At 55.6% G+C, this 19,485-nt stretch overlaps 1 protein-coding gene across 1 annotated transcript; it reads right to left on the bottom strand.

Annotated features, from left to right (window-relative positions):
* Positions 1-3,113: 3,113 nt before the first annotated feature.
* On the bottom strand, positions 3,114-17,922 carry LOC100679231 (homeobox protein B-H2). The gene is made up of 3 exons (XM_003424793.3): positions 16,855-17,922; positions 11,245-11,464; positions 3,114-4,846 (listed from the first exon to the last, which is right to left on the bottom strand). Exons 1-3 carry the CDS (start codon positions 17,378-17,380, stop codon positions 4,306-4,308), a joined length of 1,287 nt encoding a protein of 428 aa, XP_003424841.1. The 5' UTR covers positions 17,381-17,922; the 3' UTR covers positions 3,114-4,305.
* Positions 17,923-19,485: the final 1,563 nt, after the last annotated feature.

Genomic DNA, 19,485 nt, shown 5'->3' with positions numbered 1-19,485 from the left:
CGAGGCTGGAAATCATTTCGCCGCTCATGCGATTTTGATGCAGCCGAACGAGCGATAAATCACGAGTATTTTTGTCGCCGTTCCTCGCATTATTAATTCTTATGACTGCCGCGAAATGTAGTTGCTCGATTAAAGCCTCGCAAATCGCTGTAAATTTTCACGCTGCGCAGATTCGGCTCGAGAACGAGATGCAAGATGGCGATGATACAGAGCTCGCATAGAAAATTGATTGCGAATTTCCACAATCTGAAATTCATAAACAAGAGCGCATCGAGAGAGAAACAAGAAACTACCGGCGATAGCATCGCCGCGTGAAAGACGTATTATGCATACATTCCGAATGTATAAGGAGTCCGCATAGCATTTCAAAAGTGCAAATTCGCGTTGCAAAGTGTAGCAAGTATCATTTGTAAGAGACTACCCGAGAAATAATAAACTCATCAAGATAAGGCCTCCGGCTGAAGAATTACGTTCTCCGCGTACGCTACATTATAATATGTACTGCGCCTCACCTGCGCGCGGCTGCAGCATCGACTTCCTAATTAACGCCGAAATTTCGACAAGCCACGTACATAATAAGTGAGAAAAATCCGTGAAAGCCGGCTTCGAGATAAACAGCCGAGGAAACCCACGTGTGTGTGTGTGTGTGTGTCTCCCGTGAGTCGGGCAATCGTAAATAAGCACGGGATTCGAAAGCTGCGCGTGTTCGTCCGAGACAATGTCGCTCGTAAAGTACACCCGCTCCTAATTATCGATTCGGATTCCCTTGTCATCCGCAGTATATGTATGGGAATGAGGGGGACCCTTGTGTACACTCAATACCTACAAATTGCATTGAGGCGATCCGCGGCCGTGCATTCGAGTCCGCACACTGAAGCTCAGAAGCGCACACTCACGCGCAATCAGCACACACGTGCGCGCGCGAGTCGCGTTTAATGCTCGTATCGGAGGCGCTCGTGCTCACGCACGCCGCGGAACGGAAGTGAGAGCAATTAACGATGTAAGTGGTCCGCTGGTCTCGAGGCGCGGAGATAAGATCGCCGCGGCCGACACTCGGCTCTGCTCCGTGTTGGTGCAGTCTTCCCGTATACGTGTGCGCCTCCGGGACTACGCTGCACCTCGATGGGAAGGAGAAGATACGGGCGTGCGAGCGGGCAGGTGCCTTTTGGACACATTATACGCTCTCGCTCGTTTCTTTTCACTTTCTCCCGCGCGCGGGTTCGTTCCTCCTTTTTCCCCAGCTATTAGCCTTTTTGTCGTTGCCACTTTATCTCCCGAATTCGGGAGTGAAAAAATAAAATTGAAAAATCTCGATGCCTGCGTCTGATTCGTGATTTCGTACGCGGCTTCCCCCGGGACGCGCAAACCGCTGGCCCCGTTCTAGCGCGCCGTACAACTGTATACGGGCTGTTGATTGACAGATGTTCCGTTGCATGCAGCGCGGCCCGAGCTGATTTCGATTGTAGCGGTCGAAAAAGAAAGGAGGAAGGAGCCGGCGCGCGCAGGTGCGCGCATTCTATTTAAATGGATTTATGAAATCCGTTGGCCAGACTGCGCCGGACGAACGGGACTCCGTGCATTCGTCGACTGTTTTTAGTAAAGTGGAGGAGCATGGTGCAATGATCCTAACTCGGGTACATACCGCACCTTCCGGACACGAGACCGAATCCGTTGCAGACAGCCGCTTTTGTTGTCGCACACTCGACGCGCTCCGAGGAGTGACGCAGGATGCAGAAGCCCGGCAAAGGCCACTCTCTCCTAGCGATTTGACCGGGGCCGCGTGCGGGTTAACCACATCCTCCTTCGCTCTGCTTTGGGCGCTTCTTCGATTTCCAGAGCCGCCGGACCGTCTGCGGAGGTGAACGAGCTCACTCGCGTCCTGCCGATAGGCAGGTGTGTAATGAGGAGGAGGTGGTTTGGGCTCGCGCCTCTGTGCGTATAGGAAATTGTATATGTGGGCGCAGGAAATAGAAGCTGATCCGGCTGGCTTTTCAAGCTGAAAATTTCGCTAAAACCACGAGCGAAAGGAGCGAAACCTGCAAAACGAAGGCGCGCAGATTCACGCTTGGCTGGGCCGAGCGCGCGAGCCTCGCCGGAAAAATCGTTAGTGCGCTCGGCCCAGACTGTGCGCGGCGTCGGCGCGCCGCTAATGGGGCCCCAAATTAATATCTCGTAATTTGCAGCGGCAGCGGCTGCGTTTTACCCTAATAGCAATAAAATGAGCCCTTCGTTCGCCGAGTAATTGCGCGGCCGAGGCTCTTTGCCGAGAGACGGAAATGAGGAAATACGATTAAGCCTTAAGTTGCTGCCTGTCACGCTTCGCGTCGAGTCGACTGCGTACGCATAATCGGCGTCTACGAATGGCGCGTAACGCACAAAAAGCCAGTAGCCTGCAACGAAAATCGAAAATAAAAAGGCCGCACGCCACTCTTTCCTCGTCCGTCGCGTGAGACGCGAAATTTCGACCGTCGGCGGCTCTCCTTTAAATCGCCGCAGAGAGGACTACCGGCTTCTGATGCACCGGCGGCGGCGGCGGCTGTCATGTAGCTAATCTCGCCCCGCGGCGAGATAAAAGCCCGATAAACTTGGTTGCACGGAATTAAGTTTTCACTCGGCGTAAATGGCTTCTCTCTCTCTCTCTCTCTCTCTCTATAACGTGTTTGTACTTCCAAGAGAGGGAATTTGTACAGGCGCGGGCTTTTTCGGCGATCTTATCACGCTCGAACTTGAAACGCCGCGCGTCGTATCGGCGGAGAATTATTAACACGTTGGATGGGGGATTTATTGCGGAGGTGCATTAAAGTGGCGGTACCTTATCCCGCCTTTTTTCTTTCCCGGGGGACGACCTAATTACCAGACTGTCAAAATCAAGTGATCGGAGGCGAGGCGGATGGAGATAAGAAGGCACTTGCTCTCGCTGCGTGTTTGACTTATTTACGGCCATTACTTATTATGCGAACGCGCGGGGGAATTTAATAATTTCACGAGGCACGATTAATTCCCCCCTCGACAGATAAAGTCGTGCTGGTCAATGTTTGGCTGCTACCGTGCTAATTTTACAAGTAGGGAAGGATGAACGGTGGATGTATTGCAATGACAACGATGCGGGCACGTAAATTCAGTATAATATATTTTCCATATATCTTTTGCTATACAGACATTATGTTACAAAGCATGATTCACTACATATTCTTGCTGCTTGTTGGGGGACTCATAACGTTTAATATCGAACCGGCTTAGAAAATAATCCCGACCGATCGATCAATCAAGAAGTCGACGAAACGAAACAGCGGTTTTTCATCGTCATCGTCGCAATCTCGTGTTTCGCATTATCGTGCGTCGCACTCGCACACACACACGCACTTTTTTCACTCAACGGCTCGATAAAATCTAGGTAATTTTATACATTCATCATAATACTGGTACTCTTCCGCATCTCGTAGCTCCTGCGATGGGAATTGGAAAACGACGGAGTGTCTCTGGAATCTGGATCGCCGACGCGTCGTCGAGGGACACAGGCGAAATTCGACTCTCAGAGAGGAAGCTGTCGCTGATGCAGAGACAACCACGCGTGCAAGCTCCGTCTCCCTCGACCGCCACCGACTCAAGTACGAACTCGTGAGCAATTAATCTACGTACTCAACTTTTATGCCATATATATATATATATATATATATATATATATATATATATATATATATACGTCTATTCTATAATATGTATATGCGCAACTGTGTACAAACTTAAACGTAGCGCCGACCTACACGCAATCGACAGTCCTCTCCTGCGCCGCCTTATATTTTATACAGAGTGCGCGCGACAAACGATGCGATAATTTATGTACATAGTTTAGCGTCCTTGAGAACAGTTTAGGCGCCCGCGGCTTTGGAAATAAATAAGAATCCACAGACTTATGTACAAGAAGAAGGGGAGAGGCGCGTGCGCGGGGTGGTTAATGCCCGAAATTGGCGCAGCGCAAAAACGGAGGAGGAGGAGGAGGAGGAGGAGGAGGAGGAGTAACGGCACTCCGCAGCCGGACACAAAGGCGGGCGGAAGGAAAATCAAAACCCGCGCTGCAGCGAGGGGGTGGCGACCCCTTCCGGGCGCCCGTTCCGTTCGATTCTCGAGAGTCGAGACAATCGCGTAAGCGATCCCCGCGCGCTCTCCCGTTTTTCGTACAGGTCGGTTAACCGCGGGCGCGCATCCTGGCGCGTCGCTTCCTGCTCGCCGCCGAATTCGCTCGGGCCCGCACAGTCGCTTCCGCCTCGCTCGCCTCCTTTGGCACCCACGGAGCGCGCGGCGCGCTTAGACGTCGTGTATGCTCTCCTCGTCGCTGTCGGGCTTGCAGAGGCTGGTCGGCGTGTCGCTGGGCGGCGGCGGCGTCCGCTTGAGCAGCGGGCTCCGGCTGCGCTCTCGCGCGGCCGCCTGGAGCGGGCTCCTGCTCCGCTCGCGCGGCTCCCGGTGCTCCCGGAGCTGGCGCTGCTCGAGCGACTCGGCGCCCGGGCTCTCGCGGCTGTAGTAGCCGCCGAGGCTGTTGAGGCCCGAGCCCGCGGCCAGGTTGCCCAACGGGTTGCTCGGGCCCGCGAGCATCATCGCCGACGGCGGGAAGAGCCGGTAGGGCATGGGCTTCTGCAGGGTCACCGCGGCCGTCGCCGCCTGCCGGTAGAGCAGGTCGTTCTGCGCGTGGTGGGCCACCGCGGCCGCGGCGCCCGGGTACGGCCAGTAGGGCCCGGCCGACGGGTGGGCCGGCACCCCCGCCGCCGAGAAGAGCCGCTGGTACGCCGCGTAGTTGCCCGCCTCCGCCATTATCTCGTAGCCCACGATCGTCTGCCGCTTCCACTTCGTCCTGCAAGCAGAAAAGTTGAGAAAGAACGTTAGTGATGAATGTCGCTCGTGACATAGTTCAACGATATGAGAATTCGGCACGATCGCACATTAATGCATTTGGTCTGGAGAAAGGCTGATCTCCGAAAATACGGAAAGTCAATCGGCCGCTGCCACTCCACGCGATAGGCTCTCTCGTGTTTGCTCGCGCAACTACGCGTGTAAGTCGATACTCCAGATAACGGGTAGGCCCAGAAAACGGGCGAACACTTTATCACCGCGTCGAAGGGAGAGTAACGCAGGCGCGCGCGCGCGCGCTATCTGCCCGAGGCAATTATACAGGTAGAAATTCGTGCGCGATCCCCGTACTCAGACCGCGTACACGCGCGTATGTAAATCGAGATCTGGGACAATTACGCTAAAGCGGAGTGGCGTGCCGCCAAGTGGTTATAGCGCTGGCCACACTGCGGCCGCTCCGGCCCTTATTATACTAACAAATAGCCCGTGGAGGCTCGCGGGTCTAATCATCGCGTATCATGCCACCGCCGGCGCACTTTCTTCGCCGCGATGTTCTTGAATAATGCCGGCCACGGCCGGAGAGCCTGGAGGAAGCTGCGCGCGGAAAATTATTGTGGGGCCCCGAGGTGTGAGTTACGCTGATTCGGCGGCCGATACCAGAACTCGGTGAGTTTTTGACAAGTTTTCAAAAATCCCCGCCAATCGCTCATCGCGGCTCGTTCTAACACTTTAACGCTCCCCGTGGTCGGAAGCGCCGAACCAATCATTATCCACGCTCTCGTGCTCACGAACGCCTCCGTTTTTTCCCCGGCGAGACCGGATGTAGTTCATGCACACTCGGAGAAGCAGCGGGCGCCGGATTCGATTTTCAATACGACAAAGCTCATCGGCGTAATTAATGGCTCCGCGAGACGTTTAATTACGGACGGAAAAAGAGCCGCTCAATGGGAAAATTCGCTTTTAATCATAGAGTCGAGCGACGGCTGCATCGTCGACATCGTCGACATTGTCGTGCGGCGCTGTAATTTACATAACTATGCGCCGTCGCGGCGCAGCGGACAATTTTGACTAATGATTGAAAAGTGTAACGTACACTCTGCGCGGCGGAGAAAGAAATCGTCGTGTGTACACAGTGGGCAGAGTGTGACCCGAATTACGTCGACGATTTTCGACTCGACAATTAATAAATTTCGAGCGAGCGACCCTAACGAGCGCGGCACAAAGCCTCGCGGAATGCATAACCGCGAATTAAATCCCGCTGGCGAATTTGGGCCACTCAGCTCTCTCTCTCTCTCTCTCTCTCTCTCTCTCTCTCTCTCTCTCTCTCTCTATCTGCGTCTTTTGTGCAGCGCCGCTCGGCCGGGGTTGTAAAAATCGTTCATGAATTTTAAACAGCCGGCGAATCATTTCTCATTTTTCGCCCGACATTTAACTGCGAGTCTCTCTCTTTCTCGCGCGCGCGCGCGCAAGATAAAAGCTGCTGCTGCTGTACGTACGTATTATTCGATAGAGAGAGAGAGAGAGAGAGAGAGAGAGAGAGAGAGAGAGCCGCAGTCGCGATTATGTGATGAGTAATGCTTTTTAATACCCCTTTTGCCGAAGCGTGACAGTCGAGTGTGTACGGCGAGAGCAGCCACTCCAAAACACCCTTAATTGCCGTGTTCGCCCTTTTGTGCGCGGCGAAAGCATTGATTTATGGCGCACGAGGGTTGCGGAGTATAGGAAGAAAAGAAGCCCGGATAGAGATGAATAAGATGCAGCCGCGCGGACCTGCACTGCTTTTCACTTACGCTGCGCTCTGGGAAATGAAAACCACTCTCGGGAGGATTTTTACGATGACGAGTCTCATTTAAATTTCAATGTCTCGCGCAAAGCGTACCTACTTCTATCGGAGCTGCTGTTACTCGTGCGCGCGTGTCGAACAACTTCTTTCCCCGCGCCGAAACGAGCGATCGATCCTACGAGTACTTTTCCCCCTCCCGCCGGCTCGGCGCAACCCTTCTGCGTCTTGCTCGCACGTCATACGCGAGACCATGAATAGTTCAGCGTAACGACTTCTCGTCCATTAACGGCTCTGATGAATTCTTTAATTGCGGCGATCGGCTCGCAAATGGAATGTGATATAAAGCGTAAACTGGTGCTTACCGCGCGTCGCTGGATTAATTGGAAAATCGATTTCCAGCTGCAAGGTGGAAAAGTTCGCGCTTCGTTCTTTATTTATCTTTCGATCAGATATTATCAATCACCGGATCGTTGGAGCCGTCGTCGAACTTTCAAGCGCACTAATCGTGTCTTTTGAACGAATTTAACGCGAGCCCCCGCTCGAACCGCAAAGTCGGCTCATTGCGGCCGGGAACGACACTCGCTCGAGCCCGCCCTCGGGAAGAGCGACATTAGGAGCACTTAACCGCCCGCGAGGGATCCATCATAGACCGCGCCTATTACGGGGCCCAATTTACGGGACACCTGACGGAAAAACCGACTGCTGCAGCTTTTTCATCTGCGGGTCCGCTGAAAAATCGAGCGGCCGACGCGTTAATGCGTTTATAATGGCCGCGGCGGAGCTGGGGTCGCGCACACGTGAGAGAGTAGCGAGAATCGCGTAACGGTGCGCGCACGGGCGACATATTTTTCGAATTATTACCTGGCTGGCTGCACACGCGCTCGGCGCTTCCCTCTCGTGTTTACGAAACGAGTCTGGCGGATCGCAACTAATTAGAAAAAACCGTAAATAACCGATCCGCTCGAGATTTCGTTGAGAAAACGGCGGCGGCGCATTGTTCAGCCGGGAGTTAACGAACGAGTGATTCGCGCATCCCAGGATAGAGCAATCATCGAAGGAGAGAGACATGATCCATCGCGTGACAGCTGGCGAAGGAAAATAAGCGCGCGCGAGCGCGTAACAATAGCAATCGGAGTCGCACGTACAATAAAATATCTCGAAAGCGCGCGGCGCGATATCTACATATCGCCCGCGGAGTAGAGTGCATGTGCATGCCATAATACACGGGCCGCAGCCGCGCTGTCATTATTGCATGCATAGCCGCACTCGTTATCGTGCCTTCCCAATTAGCCTCCTTCCCGACGAATTTCAGCTGTAGCGTGCAGAGAGAGAGAGAGAGAGAGAGAGAGAGAGAGAGAGAGAGAGAGAGAGAGAGAGAGCGACCTCGAGCGATATGCCGCATAGCGAGCGCGGGTATGGACGAAAACTGCGGCTTCGCGGGGCTGCAGTACATGCACATGGATGACAAGTTTCTCTATTACCAAGTAAACTCCCAGTAAGTGCCTGGAAATTAAGATTTCCCAGCTATAAATAAACATGCTTTCTAAAAATAAAACGCGCAGATAAGCGGTCGAATATAATGAGCTGCTCTCTCTCTCTCTCTCTCTCTCTCTCTCTCTCTCTCTCTCTCTCTCTCTCTCTCTCTCTCTCTCTCTCTCTCTCTCTCTCTCTCTCTCTCTCTCTCTCTGCCGTGTGTGCGCAACTGATGTGAGAAGCGCCAGGCCTCATAACAGTTCATAGCGCGAATTTCATTAATATCATTAGGCGCCGCGTAAACGGCTCCGCGCGCAGGATGCCCAGACAATCGCGCGGCGCGCACGACGCAACTCAATCGCGCGCAGCTGTCGGCCGCGTTGATAGCCGCGGTCGCAGCGGAGGGCAAAAGAAGAGCCGTAAGTGCAGAGGGGGGTTGACAATTTCGCAAAGCGCCGCGACCCGTTATGACGCAGTTAGTCGCGGCGGCAGCGTGGGAAGAGCGGGAGAAGAAGAAGCACCTTCTTCCGTTTCGCCGCCGCCGCCGACGTGCGGGCGCTCTGCGATGCATTCTCACGGTTATAATATCGCGAGAGAGGCTTCGCTCGTACGGCGCTCTTTCCCTGAGGATGCGATGCTGAGGTCTTTATCGATTTTTTCGGGCCGTCATTAGGCTGCGCGCGGCGGATTGCCGCTGGATGACGCGCGCAGGTGGATGCTAGCTTCTTGTGTCTGATGAGGTGTGACGATCGCGATGATTTTTCGGACAACGACCAGTTTCGCAACGCGCACAGACGAGAACCAGCGGGGATGTCTCGGAGAAAATAGAGATTTCACTCCGGTAACCCAATAGCGGCGATACGAGATCTTCTCTGCGCGCGTCGACATTCCAGCCAGTCCCGAAATCAGTGACACTTCCGGCGAGGGAGAAACGCGAGAGCATCAGCCGGAGAAAAAGGAGAGAGAGAGAGAGAGAGCTCGCCGCGGTGGCGCCCGAGTAGGTGTCGGCCGCCGGCGCCTACCTCCGAATCGGACTAGTCAGCACACGCGAGGGCCAAGAGAGCGAGCAGAGTTAAGCGGGCCTAAGAGCCGCTGGGACCGGCACTAATTTTCCGGAGGGGCTCTATTAGCCAGCTCCTTTGTCGAGCGAATAATCTCGCTTCTTTAATGCGCTTTGTTTTGGAGCGCCGCTTATGGGACGCGGCTCCGGGGCTGCCGTGAGACTCTCCTGCTGCGAAATTAATTATGCTTGCAGATCCACCGGCGCTTTTATTATGTTTGCTCTGGCGCCAGATTATCTCGGCCTGAATAATTTTCGGATTTTTCATAAAGTTTATTATATTCAATTATATAAGAGAGGCGAAACGCGAAGATAGCATCGCGCCGGAGCACGTTCGAGTAGGCTAGAGGTTTATAAGAGTAAATGCAGCCGATAGAGTCGTCGTCGCATTCCGGAGCGGAAAGCCGAAAAATCCCAGCATCTCTCGTGGAAGAATCGAGTTGCCCAATGTCTTATCTCGGCCACGAAATGTCCCGAGAATGTTTCCAATTGTTTGCCCGAGTAACACGATGACGGCTCATTCTGTATAACACGGTTCCCTCCGGCGCTGTAGTATACGCAAGGTGTCGTAGGTACTCTAATGCATTCTTTCGGATGTAACGTCGTAAATTGCGTCGCCCGGCGCGCGCGATCCTTATCTGCGCGAGCGTTTTAACTGCGCGCCATTAGGGATGGAGTAAATAAACACGCGGGGCTCGTCGGGGAAAAGTCGAAAAATTCGAGCCAGAGCGGCGAAGCCCGATTGGAGGCGCAGCCGTCGGGCGGGAAGAGGAGCTGAAAAAAGGTATGATCCTCCGAGCAGTCCTATCATTATCCACCTCGTCAAGGGGACCGCGCGGAGACATCGCGCTCGGCGGCGCCGCGCATAATTGACACCTTAATGACAGTTTCCATGAGCTGGCTCCTTTGTACGTCGGCGCGAGGCGCGCGAAGAGGCTTATTAGCGATTCCGGCCGGGAAGAAAGGCCCGTCCGGCCGGCGCTGCGCGGGATGGGAAGAAAGAGAGAGAAAGTTGCCCCCGAAAAGTCGAGAGTCACCGGCGGCGCTCGGCCTAATTAGCGAGGCCGAAAAAGAATCGGTATCGGGAGAGCCGAGGCGACGCCAACAGATTAACCGACTCGGGCGATTTTCCCTCGGACTGTCGAATCGAGGAGCGTGAGCCCGCGTCCAATTAGAAGTAGGCGGCTGCCGAGTTTTTCGTCGGCGTCGCGTCATGCGCCGGGGCGCAATTGATTGCGGCATCCTTTTGAGCAGGCAGCAGCCGCGCGAAGCCGCCTCCAGTGGGGGATTTTACAGCGTCATCTCGTGGCGCCTGCGATTCGCCGGCTCCCTTCGATTTTCTCCCGTCGCGCGCTCGCCGCTATCTCCGCCTCCTCTACTCTACTCTATGCATACCTATACCTCCGCGTTTCGCGCGCACAACGCCGCCCGAGAGAAAATTCGGATTTGACGCCGGAGAGCTGAGGAGAAATTTAATGGTTCCGCGGAGCCGGGTAATTAACGTCGCGCGTTATTAGCCCGCTGCTGCCGGCTATAACAGAGGCTGCCGCTTTCTTTGTTTCACCGCGGACGCGTATCCTCTCTTCTCGGGGGCGAGGTTTTTTCGGAAGGACGGTAATTTTCGAATCATCCTTTCAATTTGTATACCACTGCTCCGCGTGTGGCTGCAGCTGTCGTGATCTCGTAGGGGAAAGGGTTGCACGGAGATTCGCCTTCGTGGGAAAAAATGCGTGGAGCGGGCTTTTCCGAGGCGGAGTATCTTCGAGGCGTTCGGAACTGGGGAGCCCAATCGCAAAAAGCCGGCCAAGCCATACACAGGAAATCTGTCGAATTTCTCGCTCATCAGCGCAGCTCGGTGCCGAGAAAAAATTCACTTAGCAAACAGCAGCGTCGCGTCATCGATTGCGATTAAACGGCTCGGCCGGGGCCGCATAAAGGCCCGCGATCCCCGCGTTTAAGCACGTAAACAAGGGGCTTTGTTGGCCGCCGCGATTTCCATTTACGGATTCGACACGCGCGCAAAGCCGATGAGTCGAGGGACTGCCCCGCCTGTGAACTATACCTATGTATATCACTATGGGCTTACCTTCTGTTTTGATACCACGTCTTGACTTGCGTGTCGGTAAGCTGGAGTTTCGCGGCGAGCTCCATCCTGTCCTGCACGCTCAGGTACTTTTGTCGCTCGAAGCTCTTCTCCAGGGTCTGCAGCTGGTGGTCCGTGAAGGCCGTCCGCGCCTTCCTCTGCTTTTTGCTCTGCGACGAGCTCAGCGAGTTCGAGGGGCCCTTCGGGTCGTCGTCTTTGCCTCCTGCACAGAAATAAAATCCAAGTTCAGCGGCGCTCTCGACTGCACTCTGAGCTCTCGGCGCCCGAGCTCGCAATCGATGCGGCTTTTGTTGGCAGCGGTGCGCGCAGTCGCGTCTGGACCGCGTGTCGGAGGCGTGTTCGAGAATGAGAATGCCGCGAAGGTCATGAATTTAGGAAAGTCTCGCGGGAGCCAGTTTACGGAGTCCAAATAAGAGACAAAATACGGCGGCGGCTCCCGCGCACCCCACGGGGCCGTCCAAGAGTCCATCGATTGGAACGGGTGTACAGAAAGAGAGTGTGTGAGTGAGTGAGCAGCCAAGCCGGCGAGTTAGCCCGGGCGAAAGCGCGGCTCTTAGTGCCCCGTTTGATATCGGCCAGATTCGCTTGAACGGTCCGTCTCGGGCGCGCCATCTTCTCCAACATGGCCGCCTGCTCACCCCCTCGAGAGAAAAGCAGCGAGAGGGAGCGACAAGGAGCGAGAAGGAGCGAGAGGGAGAGCTGCTCGGAAACTAAATTTACTATGTGATACACTTAGAGAGCGAGAGCGAGCGAGGAAGAAGTTCTCTTTTTGAGACACTTCCAAGACGTTAGGCGGAACTTTTTCCCCGACCGAGAGAGAGAGAGAGAGAGAGAGAGAGAGAGAGAGAGAGAGAGAGCGAGGGCTCTTTCCCGGCAGTAACTCGGCTGAGAGCTGCCGACCCCACCCGCGTCGCCGCTTGCTCTCTATCTCTCACTCGTCTTTTTTGCGCGCCTTATCGCCCCCCGCACTCCTTTATTCGCCCGCAATATTTTCCTCTTCCGCCGCTCGGAAAGCTGCGCGAGTGCCAGCTACCTGCGGCTTCTGTTTTCGCGAGGATTCTCATACCGCGTGCGGGGAGGTGTAACGAGGGCTTAATTGCGGCTTTATTGTCGCGCTAAGGAGAATCTGCTTAACATTCGAGCGAGTAATTACACGTGAGCCGCTGCGCGCATAAACGTAGCTTTACGAGTTGCCGTCGGCGCGTACGCACGCATCGTTCTATGGGATTTCGAGGAAAGCGGTGCTACGTTTTTGAGAGAAAAGCTGGTCAAGCGAGGAGCTGTCGTTTCCTCGCTGGCATTGTTCGGCCGATTTTATTTGCTTATTGCTTTATTCCGGAGCGCGCATGCGCGTATAAGCGAGGAGAGATGCTTTTTATGCGCTCGCCATACGTGAGTGCAATAAAGAATGCCGCTGACGATAGAGGAAGGGCGCCTCTCTCTCTCTCTCCGACTATCTCTCTGCGCGGGAAATAAGGAGGGCGTGTCCTCAGCTTCTGCGTACTCGCTGATTTTATTCCCCGCGTTAAATCGCTTCTCGGCTGCTGCTATATGACTCCTCTTTTTCCGTCGGGCCGCGGAGCATCCCGGCTCGCGCGCGCATGAATTATTTACGAGACTCGGAGCTGGGCAGAGGCTCCGCTGATCGTTTTTACTCCGGGACGCGTATCGACGCGTTATGCAAGCGTTATTTTTCCCCGGTTTATTGACTCGCGGCGACAGCTAAATTCACTGGTGAATAACACGGCAGCGCGATGACCTTGGGAGTCTCCGCACGCGCGCCCAAAATCCACAGCCCTCCCTCTCGCGAGCACCCGGTGTATCGCTTTCCCTCTCGCACGCAGGGGCGAACAATCTCATTGTGTTACGACTGCAGTGTATGTGCCAGGCAGTGATCCGTGAGCGATTACGCCTTTTCGTCGGATAAGCTACTTTTTACTTAGCGAGCGAGCGCTTTTTTATGCATAAACTGCCATTAACGGCTGAATCCGAAATGAGCTTCGCCGTCGTTATTTATCGGCCGCGTGCAGTTTTCTTACACGGCAGTGCATTTGAATTGCGCGCCGGAACGTGTTTTATATTGTGCTTTATGAGGCGATAATTAGATAAATTTCCATCGAATTAACCCGAGAGCGCGCTGCCTTCTCGGACATCGTCGTTTGTACTATTTTTCGAGAATCCCCTGTGCGCGTACTTTTCTCGAATTTCGCAAGGAGGCAATCACGCGACTGCACGGCGCGATCGATCCTCGCTACGCTGCGTAAAAGTCCGTAACTAGCTTCATGCGCCTGTGGATACACACACCTGCTTTGCGACGGCGCGCCGACGTGGCTTATTATTGTCCGCGGCTCGTTCCGCCGTGAAATTGATAGTGCCATTAAGCGACGACGACTCTGTCTTTAATGGCCGGCGATTACTTTTCAATTTCGCGGCATTCCGAAGGACTCTTAATTCCCCTTTGTCCAATTAAACGATGCCTCTTTCGTAATTTAGCCTTCGATATCGAAATATTGTGTGTATTATAAATACGTTATTCTATACATCCTGCGTACGCGCGTTTTTTCGCGTATTACAGGGAGATTCTAGTCGCGCTTCGCTGGCGGCAACGGCGATGGACTCTGTAATCGCGTTCTTTCGAGTGCAATTAGGCTCTCATAATTGGGACGCGGAGCGCTTGTTTTACGTAATGAGATCGTTAAACAAACTTATTTATTTACGGCGCTGCGCAAACGAACGCTTGATTCCGACGACGTCGACACGACGATGTGTTCGTTAAACAACGCTTATTTCGAGAGCTGCGTGATAAAATCGACTCGTGACCGTTTGCGTCACCCGCAAGAAACTACCAATAAACCGCACACGCGATACGTATCGTGACCGCAAGATCGATACGCGTATGTAACTCGAGCAAACAAACACTCGACTCCCAAATCGCGCGAGAGATAAACACGCCGCCGGAAAATCGTCTTTCGACAAACCGGGCTCCTGTCCTGTGCATACATATTACGACACTCCGCTGCGCCCGCGAACGCGTCATCGGGTGTAACCCCTGCCCAACGAGCATATGTTACGAGAGCCGGCTATCGACGAAAGCTCGCGCTCGGCCTAAATAATGCATCCAGCGGCGCTCGTTCCCCGTGAAAGTCCCTCTTCTTCCATCCATCTCCCCCCTCCCCCCTCCTTCTTCCTTCTCCCGGCGTACCTATACTATATGCAACGGGTCACGCGAAACTCGTGTTAGCGACTCTGGCCCTCTCCTTCGTTTTTTCCTTCGCTCGACTCACCTCAGCCTGGCTCGGCCGCCGGAGAGCCTGTACAAATCGTCGCGAGCGTGACTGCTGCCGACCGCTTCTCTTATTTTCGGCTTGCGAGAATCGACTGGCGAATCGCTCCGTTTTCTTTTTTGAAACAAAGTCGTGGGGCCGTGCGTGCGTCGATTACGTAAAGCAGCTAGCAATAATCAGCGACACAAAGGAAACTGAGCTGCAGCAACGTAAGACTGCGCGCGTGGGTATATCGTTGATAAAAGTCGAGCGGCTGATCCGCCGCGCCATTTTTAAGCGCATTTCGGAATCGCGAGGTCAACCCGTTTGCGCAAAAGCCGCCGGCAAGCTAAGAGGCTTTGGCAGTCTTTTAGATCTCGTTAAAGGGGCGTCCAAAGCCAAACGAGGGAAACCTCCGCTGTGCCCCATTGTCGCGTATACGCATGCAGCCGCCAGCGTCTATTCTCGTATCCGTCCGCAAAGCCGGGCCTCTCTCTCTCTCTCTCTTCATCCCGATTTCGCGTCCCTCTCGCTTTTGTATTTTTCTTCCCGTGTAATGGATTGAAATTGCGCTCTCGCAGCATACGACGCGGCTAAGTGCGCCTAATGGCCGCGGCCGTAATGCGGGAGGCAAAATGGAACAATGGAAAATGAGCGGAACGATTGTGTGTTTAGGAGGAAACGCTTTGCAATTTCGGGCCATTATCTTCCGTGGCGCAAGCTCGTAAGCCGCTATCGCGGCGGGCAGTTCGCACGAATCCAGTAGAGCGAAGTCGAGCTCGTAATCCCACATGCGAAATTGTGTCGTCAAAGGACGACAGCCGTCCTCGCGTCAATCCCCCGGGAAAAATACAATTCTAATCCTCGCCGAGATCTAAACGGTTGCCAATCATTTCCGGTTCTCGGATTAGTCCCGCGAGAGAGAAGTCACGAGCAGGGCGTGAAACTTTATTTTCGGCTGGCTGCCGCCGCGTAAAAGGGCTTTTATACATATTGTGCGCGAGAGGGAGCGAGATGCTTAAGCGGATTATACGCGTCGTTTCGACTCTCGCTCATTCAAAAATCTCGGATCGAGTTTTCACGCTTTTTGACTCCTGTGTGTGCGCGCGCGCGCGCGCATGTGTGTGTGCGAAAGAGCGGCGGACGCGAGGATGACGAGCTGGTTCTCCGTCGACTGGTCCTGATGCTCGTGTGCATTGTGTGTGTGAGGAAGTGAAAGTTGACGCCTTAATTTGTCGCGAATGCGCCGCTGTGTACCGTTGTAATTTTCCACTTTGATGCTGCTTGAATGCGCGAGTTTTCCACAGAGGTGAGAAATCAATCGGGAGCGAATCGCCGCGTTCCTCTTTGATTTTAATAGAATTAAAATTCCGACGAGTACACGGCTCTCTCGTTTCATCGGCGTCGCTTCCGGCCGAAGGCTCTCGGGCGATTGACGAGCCGCTCGCGCGAGCTCGCCTCTACATCCGACGGCTAATGAAGACGATTGTTCGCGGCCGCATACAACCTCGGCGCTGCATTTAAGATCGCGCGCGATAACTTTATCGCCAGGCGGGAGAAGGCTAAGCTTCGAGCTCGAGTTTTTGCGCCCAGCTGGCTTTATTGCGCGAAGCCATTAGCGAAATCGAGTCGGGTGTCGAGGAGCGAGAGGCTTATACCAGGAAGTACGCTTTCCAAAAACCGAACCGATCCTTCTCGTGAAATCGGCCGACTATGTTTGATTCGATTTGAAAAAAGCCTCCCATCCGAGTGAAATTACACATCTCTGGATACGCTCGGCTCGCGTCCATCCGAAATCGTAAACTTCCGCTCATTATAAACGCCGTTTCTTTCCGTACGGGCCGAAAAAACAGCGCCTCCGCTACGTCAATTGTCCAGCACGTGTAGCGTATAATGAAATTAGAAATCGAGCGATGATTGCCACGTTAGGTTGCCGCGATTCAGCGAGATTTCCCCGCTAACGGACCACGGGTGACCCTCCCGGTAACCTCTAATCATCTCCTCGCCGCGCTCGCGCGAGGATACACAAACAGCCGCGCGTAGCGTAGGAGCGTAGCGGCGGTGGCGGCGGCGGTGGCGATGAAGAGGCACACGCGCGCAGGTATAAACGGCCGCGCCGCGAAGATGAATGGAGCAAATGAGGGTGGATGCTATTAAGGCGGCCGCGGAGTCCTCGCGAGAGCTCCGATTTGGGCCCATTAAAAATCTCTAAACACCGGCGGCAAGCACAAGGACCTGCGTAATCTTCCCATGGCTGACGCGAGCGCGCGCGCGCGCGCACATCCGGTCTTCGCCTTTTCAGCAGAGTCGATGACACCGAATTACTCACCGTTGGACGAGACGGAGACGGTGTCGTGGTGGCTGGCGTCGCTGTCCTCGTCGACGGTGCTGTTGTTGAGCGACGAGCGCGACTGGTGCCTGACGCTGAGATTCTGGGGCGTGGAGGGCGGGCTGCCCGGCGGCTCCTGGCTCTGCAGGCTCGAGGGGCTCGACTCGTTGGCCAGGATGTCGGTGATCATGAACCTCGACCGCTGGGGCGTCGTCGTGGCCGGCTCGCCGCTGCCGGCGCCGCTGCCGCTGTTGTTGTTGTTGTTGTTGTTGTTGTTGTTGTGGCCGGCGCTGTTAAGACCGAGGCCGGCCGCGTTGCCGTGGACGCTGATGCCGAGGTGACCGCCGTTGCTCAGCCGCTCGTGGGCCGCGCTCCGGTCGACGTAGCTCTGGAGCTCCGGGTGCGCCTCGAGGTTGGCCATGCGGCTGAGGTTGAGCCCGGCCGGGCCGTTGCCCGCGGCCGCGGCCAGGACTATGCCGCTGAGGGCGGCCACGTGGTGGTTCGTGCGGTGGTGGTGGACCGTCATCGCGGTCCGCTCCTCGCTCTCGCAGTGCCGGCTGTCCTCCTCGGTGCTGGGCGAGCAGCCGCCGCCGCCGCCGCGTTCTAGAGGAGTCGGCCCGGGACTCAGGGCGCGCCGGTACCTGGGCGACAGAATCTTGCCTGCGAGCTGCAACTCGGCCGCCTGTACGCACTGCACTCGTCGCCAGTCGCTCGGGCTCGGCAGGACGATCAGCTGCGGCGCACCACCCGCGCTCCGCCAGTCGGCATGTCCGGGCTCAATCGAGCGCGCGCGCGCGGCTGCCCCTGGCACTGGGCTCCTTCGCACAGTCCATTTCCTCCGCGGTCGCACTGGTTCACGCGAGCACAGAGTCGGAAGACCGAGAGAAGAACGCTCGACGCACAGCTGGCAGGTGAGGGCAGAGATAGAGAAAGAGAGAGAGAGAGAGAGGGAGAGAGAGAGAGAGAGAGAGAGAGCAGGGCACTTAGTGTACGGGTGCACGGGAAACGCGCGAGGACGACCGGCTACTCGTCGGGCTGACTGCGCCGCACTGAGCGGAGCCTTGCGGCAGGAGCGGCCAGGAGCCGCCAGGAGCCGCCGCCGCCGCTGCCGCCGGTCGGCCATGTCGGAGCCGGCGGGGCCACGCCCCCCGCTCTCCCCACCGCGGCCAATCGGCGCGAGCTCCGGCCTCCGCGCGGACCAGTGCCGCGCGAGGGGCCGCCGGCCCGACCGCCCACGTAATTTCGAATGTGCTTCAGCGGTAATTCGATATAAAATTGTAGTTAATATCTTTCATTATAGCCGCCGCGGAGGCTCCTCGGCCGCCGGCTCTGATGGAGGGGGCCGCGCGACCAAGACGGAGGCTATCTATCCGGCCGTGGCCCCCCCAGGGTGGGGGTTGCCCCGACGCCCGGGCGCCTGGAGGGGGCCAGAGGAATCGCTGCAGCCGCGGATGTGCGGCTCCGCGTCCCTCGTTTTTATATCTCGGGCTCGCTCGGGCCGCGATTTAGCGAATCGCGGCAGGCAGTTCTGTTTCGCGAGGGAGCCGCTGCTCTCGAAGCCGTCATTGTCCGACGTCGATCGCGCGGGTATCCTGCAGCTTTCGCAGCCATCTGCGCGTGAGTCATACGATCGACCGGTATACTGCACTGTTTGCGCCTTCGAGCGCGCGAGGGAGCGGGAGGGACGCCTCGCATCTCGACGACGCCGTGGCGACACGAAAGAGGCCGTAATAACAGGGTTCCTCGTCCCACTGGGCCCGCGGCGCTGCACAGCAGACTACACAATGATACATCGGTCCGTGAACGGGCAGCGCGGCAAAATTAAATTAGCCGCGGGCTGCTCGCACGAGGACTATGGCACGGAATTAGAGAAATTAGGGCTGCAGGCGACATCATTTAATTTGAGGCTGTCCGATCTTGCTGGCAGATACACGCACGGATGCACCTCTCCATGCCCGCATATGGCGCGCACGCTTCGGCGCTCCGTCGACGCTAGCAACAGACTCGTTGCGGCCTGATTAACATAGAGTGTATCTTTTAGCACTTTGACTGCTGGCACAACAGCAGCGCCGGCGATCGCATATCAGAGCCGCTATGAATATCACGTGCGTCGCTGCGACGGGTGAAAGGACAATGCGCGTTTCTATGGATTTGGAATAAATGAACGCGCGCAAACTTGACCTCCGATCGGCGTTAAAGATCCGGGCGACAAATTCCCTCGTTTCACGTCAATTAGCATAACGCCGCGTCAGCGCTGCAGCGTATCTCGCTGCGCAATCGCGCGCGCGCGCTCGCCGCAGAAATGCGCCTACAAAACGCCGCTTCCGAGCCTCGAGAGAGAGAGAGAGAGAGAGAAGGAAAAAGGCTCAGCGGAGCCTGTAATGCGGCCGTCAAGGCGTGACCCAGGGCAAAAAGATAAGTGCCTGCGCAGTATGAGCGATCGCCCGTTTGTCTCTCGCCAGCTCACTTTTTCTGCTGCAGTCCGGCTATTTCCAAGCGGGCTTGTCGAGTTGTCGCGGGTCAAGGTTAGCGCATGAAATTCAGAGCAGCTCGCGCGCGCGCCCACTGCATAGGCATAACGTAATGCGCTCGCCAATTAAATTAACATCTCAATGCGAAGCCATAAAAATT

Source organism: Nasonia vitripennis, chromosome 2 (assembly GCF_009193385.2).
Source record: "Nasonia vitripennis strain AsymCx chromosome 2, Nvit_psr_1.1, whole genome shotgun sequence".
NCBI lineage: Eukaryota > Metazoa > Arthropoda > Insecta > Hymenoptera > Pteromalidae > Nasonia > Nasonia vitripennis.
This window is presented reverse-complemented; position numbering and strand designations above follow the sequence as displayed.

Excerpts from the sequence above, each read along its gene's own strand:
- LOC100679231 (XM_003424793.3), bottom strand. The coding sequence starts at position 17,380 with ATGACGGTCCACCACCACCGCACGAACCACCACGTGGCCGCCCTCAGC. Across the intron at positions 11,465-16,854 it reads CGTCTCCGTCTCGTCCAACG|GAGGCAAAGACGACGACCCG; the intron begins GTGAGTAATTCG and ends ATTTCTGTGCAG. Across the intron at positions 4,847-11,244 it reads ACGTGGTATCAAAACAGAAG|GACGAAGTGGAAGCGGCAGA; the intron begins GTAAGCCCATAG and ends TTCTGCTTGCAG.